This window comes from Ischnura elegans, chromosome 1 (genome assembly GCF_921293095.1).
Source record: "Ischnura elegans chromosome 1, ioIscEleg1.1, whole genome shotgun sequence".
Classification (NCBI taxonomy): Eukaryota; Metazoa; Arthropoda; class Insecta; order Odonata; family Coenagrionidae; genus Ischnura; species Ischnura elegans.
Window position 1 is genome coordinate 165,649,368 of NC_060246.1, and position 6,000 is coordinate 165,655,367.

The 6,000-nt window shown below is 40.8% G+C and overlaps 1 protein-coding gene across 1 annotated transcript in view; it reads left to right on the plus strand.

The window, feature by feature from the left end:
- LOC124173209 (RNA polymerase-associated protein CTR9 homolog) overlaps positions 1 to 1,406 on the plus strand; it is a 37,169-nt gene extending 35,763 nt beyond the window's left edge. The window contains exon 23 of the mRNA XM_046552749.1: positions 1,219 to 1,406. Within this exon, the coding sequence (XP_046408705.1) occupies positions 1,219 to 1,253 (35 nt within the window). The 3' untranslated portion in view covers positions 1,254 to 1,406. The remainder of the gene's footprint in view (positions 1 to 1,218) is intronic.
- The last annotated feature ends 4,594 nt before the right edge of the window (positions 1,407 to 6,000 follow it).

Consider the following 6,000-nt stretch of genomic DNA (forward strand, 5'->3'; position numbering starts at 1 on the left):
GTGGTTCTGGAGGAAGAGAAGTTGCCATTGCTGGCTTTGCTGCTAATAATAAGAGCAACAATGCATCTACAGACGAAGATCGGCTCATAGGAAACATATTCCCTAAACCTCATCACAGAAAAATCAACATAGAAAATTTTTAATTAAATTAAGAAGTATTATTATCAGTTTTATGTTTTCTTTGAGGGGTAAACTGTGGGATTAGATAGTCTTTAAACATTTTCATTATTTAACATCAAAATATGTGTTCTTTAAATACACAAAAGCCATTTTATTAATCTTCATTAATGTTTGCAACTGATAGTGGAAGATGAATGTTGTAGACGGAGTAGTTTTCCCTAGGTTGAGTTACAAAGTTCATGAAGTTGACAAAACGGTTGAATTTTTTGGTGCGCGGAGTCACTGATTGCACTCGCATATCTTGATTTTTGAATTTTTCATAAAACAAAAAATAAATCAGAATGGAGAATAAAATTTCCTTTAAAATGACGTATTATTCATTATTATGGCATGCACTGAAGTCCAGATACAAATTTGCAAAGTACAGCGGTACATTATTTTGAGGCTGACAGTAGTGCAAAGCAAGCTGTGAAGGTTAGGTGCTCAATATGTTTATTGCTCATGATGTGCAATGCAGTAAATATTTTTTCATATGTTTGCAGGGGGATTTATGTTAACGGAATGCCAAAAACAGTGCCTAACGTGTTATTTAATGATTAAAAATGTCATTAAATCAGTTTGAAAATACATAATTATCTGCATTAAATATTTTGTGGAGCATATGAAATGAATAATTTTATGATTAATATTTCTTGGTTTCTGAAATGAAATGATGAAAAGCATCTGTTTTTTGGCCAACTGCATGCTGTCACTCAATTGACAGCCATAAGACCTAGAAATTCTCATTGTTTCTCTGTTCTCATGGGTTTGATTTTTATTTGAGAAGAGAAAAAGAACTGTTTTTCCATTTGTGTCTGTGGTATCACTTTTAAAGGGCTTCTGCAACCTTAATGAATCACTGAATTAATGTGAAGACATAACTTTAAGCTACATTCTACTTTATACACAATTGTGTGTGCACGTGATTTTACATAAACCGCACTTATAATGTTATTACTTGTGCTTGCTGCATGGTACCTTATTTATTGATGCATACATGTTTGACAAGTACCTACTCCACCAATGTATGATATGCGTTACTTTTGTGTTTCCTTTCAGATGCGAAGTCCGATGCTGCTAGTGACAGTGATTGAGAAACAGTGTGAAACCATGTCTTTGTTCAGTGTTCTGAGAGATGCGTACGGGTGGCTGGAGATAACAATCAAATGCTCTGTAAAGGCCCCAATCGCCTGTAAATGGCTCACGATTTTTGCTCTTCGGAGAATTAAATTTGTTTTCTGTGTTGATTTTAATCTTTCTGGGACCTAGTTTTCTAATTCTCTCCAGGGTGTGCGCTTAATTGTGACTGGAGGAATCCTATTCCCAAATGTACGCCTGACCTTTTTTGTTGTAAGTATTCGACCCTCGTGGTCAGTACAAATCATGCCAAGTTGTATGAGGGAGCATTTGTGGAATTGTACAAATTCACAATTGTAAATTATACCTGATTGATTTTTTTCAATCTTTCATTGAGTGTTTTTCAGTGCTGTCACCTTATTTTCTTGCTCTTTGCTTTGGAACAGAAATTCAGAAACCATCTCAATAGAATAATTTAATGAAAGTGCAGAATGACGGAAGTTGTTTGGAATATATTCTGTACAATATGTTCACTGCTTACTTTTTCTTCACTGATGTCATCCTCAGAATTTACTCACAATTTTATCACTTGTTGAGAATGTGTGCATACTGGAATACTTTTCCCAGTACTCACAGTTTTGACTTTTGATGGAGAAAATGTTTCCTATAGCAAGCCCAGTTTGAGTAGCTGTTGCCGTAAGTGACTGAGGAAATCGAAGAGCATCTACCCATTCCTTTCAACTGACAACGGGTCAAATGCGCCCATGCTTGTTGGGAATTGTCGTAAATCACATCGGAGAAAGTCGCTCCCCCTTATCAATAAACCTTGAGTAAGTTTGTGTTGATGTGATGGGATCAAGTTTGTTTTTATGTGATTGTGTTATTGTTGACTATGGAGAGTGAATTATTTTATTTCTTTCCAAAAATGAAATTGAAGCAATCATCAGCTGGCCTCTAAAAATTAATTGCCCTCTGTCGTGATCAATCTTGGAGAAAATTGTTCTGTGAATCTTTTGGGCTCACTTCACTGTTCTTTCGTTGAGTCACTCCCTACATTATTCTTAACGAATTTTGCCGTTATTCTATGAAATCTTAATGATTTTGTTGAGTTGGTAATAAATTTTTATAGAAAAAAGTAAATTGTGTTCTCATCTTTTTACTCCACTTGAAGGCTCATGTTCTTGAGACATTAATAGTGTTTTGCACCAAGGGTGAAATGTGTAGAGATGACAATCATTTGGTTAGGCTGGGAATGTACATATGTATCCCCCATTGCTCACTCAGACCCAAAATTGCAATTCATGAAAAAAAATTGTTAGATGCAAGGTAAGGTAGGTAAGTGATATGCTAAAAAAAATCATTCCTCATTTAACGGTTCTTTTGTAAGTAAAAAAAATTCCAAAATTTGCCACCCAGTTTTCATGAGTTGATGACCTCGTAAGAGTTCTGGTTCATTCATTTGTTCAGGGAGTGCCTTGTATTTATGCAAGGAATCCCTTGCAAGAATGTGAACAACAAGGAGCCAAGCAAGGCCCATGTACCAGGCCAAGGAGTGGATGAAAAGCAGAGACTTGCTAGACATGAGTTTGTGACGTCATCAACTTATCTGGGAAAGGATTAGGGTTGTTGATTTTTCATTTTGAATTGCTCCAGAATTGGGTGACAGATCGAAAAACAGAACAGTACAGGAAGTCTTTTCATTGTCCTGACTCTTTCACAATCGACAATGAATAAAAAGTGCTGAACAATGCTTCCCTGCAGGTCGGAAGTGCTGCCAGTTACACCATCAAGCCGGTGAGGCAAATTTCAGACTGGGTTCTCAAAACTAGGTGATCCCATTAGAAGTCCACACTGTAGCATGGGGGATGGAAGTCGTGTTTACTAAGCCACTGCTGGATAGAAAAACACTAAGTATGTTGTTTGAGTCATGTAATGAATGATGAAGAATGAGCTGGTGCTTTGCTGGCATGTCAATTGAATGAAATGATCTCTTTTCTTCGATCGAGTGAGTTTTATTTTATTTTATTCTCAAACTTCCGGATACAGCTCTTGTTGGCCATTTTACACCGGGGTGTTCAACAAATGTAACAAGTAAACGTACTCAAACGACCATGCCCTGGACTGGGGAAACCTACCCAGGCGGGACTCGAACCCGCAACCTCTTGTTTGGCAGGCGAGAACGTTACCCCGCCGCCACCGAGGCCGGCAAATTTCGTTGCTCGATTACTGTCGACATTTCAACCAGCTAGTCATTTGTTGTCATCAGGACTGCAATGCCAAGCATATCACATTCAATGTCTGTGCCGAAAGTACATTTACAGATTCTGTACTCATGAGTCCCAAGATTTCACCCCAACCAGCCAATTTTCAAAAGACATCAAAGTTTGCGTTGTTGGTTTAAATTGATTTTTGTTGGAATTGTCTGTCTTATACATATTGTGTATGTCTGAGTTCAGCTGATTTGAGATCAGTCTGCTGATTGGTCAGTTGGCCCCTCAGTTCCTTTCTTTCTCTATCCTTTTGAGAATCAACTTCCAGATACTTGTGAAGGAGAGGATAAGGTGGTTTCCACAGCCTCCCTACCACATCATCAAAGCATCAGGCAAATTTCCACAACACTTTATGGGCCTTGGTGCATGCTCCACCTCCCAAGTTAAGGCACCAGCTAGTGAAACCAAAGAATTCGACAGCCTTCAAGACCACTGGAGTGTACGAAATACCATGTGACTGCAGTGTGGTGTACGGTGGTGAAACAGGAAGATGAATTGGAGCCAGAATCAAGAAGCTCAAGAGTCACCTGAGGTTTGGGAAGCGAGAAAAGTCAGCATTTGCCGAACTCAACGTGTGTTGTGGGAGGGGGAGGGGAGGATTTCCCAGCCTCTGAAAGGACGAGGTGAAATATTTAAATATTTTCACAATTCGTGCCTGAAAAGAGATGTCATTAAAAAATTCTCATATTTTTGGGATTAAATTATCGATAATATTGAGGAAATTTAAAGAGGTGGCTTTAATTATCACTGAGCTCATCAAATTCTATAGTAGTCCATGGAGGGTGAAAAATCTTCTCCCCCTGCCAAGCATCTTACAGGTGGTATTCTTCTAGTATTTCCCACTCAGTACCCAAACAGGCGTCTCCTCACCTATGCTGATCAACGACGTGGTTTACGTAGATCACAACGATGGGATCATTCTCTCATTGTCAGGCGGCCGAAATCGCAATTCATTAAAAGAATTCAGCGGATGGAAGGGAGAAACGAGTAAGGTATAGAGAAAGAGAGAAATTGATGACGTTTATTCACTCGCGTAAGTTCAAAAATGAAAATGCGAATATTGTCGCCCACATTTCATGAGTCGGTGACGTCATTACAGCCAAATCGTTCAGTTAATTGCAGGAAGGAATAGCTCACGAGAGAGTAAACATAAGAAGGAAACCACGTGTGGCCGAATGGAACAAGATGAGCGGTTACCCGCTCCGCAGGAGTACGTGACGTTATCAACTTATCTGTGAAAGGGTTAAAGGATTATTCGAAGCGAATAGAATTAGGCGACGGATCGAAAGATAGAAGACACGGCGGTCCCTTTATTTTTCGAACTCCACCACAATGGAAAATAAAATAAACTCTTTGAACAAACCCATTCCCTCAGGTGCCTTCGATCCCGGTGGTAAGCCTTCTCGGGCTTTCCACCGGGTGAGCTGATTTTTAGGCCGACGTTTCGATGGCTGCCTCTGTCGTCGTCTTCAGAGCAAGTCGTCATCGTCTTCATGATCAGAAGACGAGGGCAGAGTCAGCCATCGAAACGCCGGCCTTCAAACAACTTACCCGGTGGAAAACCCGAGAAGATTTCACCAGCATCATGCCCCGGGAAAGAACAAGATCATATTTCGATCCATGTCTCCCAGAGAGCTGGACATCCTGTTCGAGGTGGCTTGCAGCGTGTATTGCATTTATTCCTTTTCTGTGCGCAGGCGTCCGTGAATTTCTCGCGAATTCTGATGGACGATAGGATTAACGCAGTTGACGGACGTATCCGTCGGCCGCCCCTTTTCTTTCCCCGCCTTTGTACACGTCACCGTGTCTACCTACGTCATACCCCCGCGCCGAGAAGACGAGTTTCTCTCCGTGACGTCACTCGATCGTATCGCCACACCGTGACGCACTTTTGGCCCTCGCTTCTCTCTCTCTTCGAGTTGGCGAGCGCACAAATTTCCAGACGTCACGATTTAATGCGAAGCCCGCGAGAAGAAGGAGGAGACGCCATGCAATGAATGGGATTCATGGATGAAGAAATCGCTCGCAGCTTCTTCAAGGGAAGCAGGGCGGAAGTGTATGAAACAAGGGCTCATATCCACAAGTATAATAGTGTATACTAGAAAGAAAGGGGTAACCAGATACAGTGGCGCAGCGTTTTGGGGGATAAAATTCCCCCAGAGCTCGTAGAAATTTTTAGTTTAATCCTTTTCACTTAATTGGATTAATATTACTTATAGAATAGTGTAAGGATTAATAAAAAAAATATCCCTCAGAAAGCCGTAAAACTCACCATTTTGAGCCATTTATCTGAAAAAATTTCTAGGGGGGAGCCGCACCTCCCGCTTACCCTGGCGGGTATTCCACACCCTCAGACCCCCCAGTGTTAGTTGCACCTAAAACCCCCCTAGCCCTAATTCCAAGCTGGCCCCTGACCAGATATGGCTAAGACCTAAAAGGGCCTGGGCAATTTCAACGAAGAAAGACATGCTGAGAGCAGGGGCGCAGCTAGGAA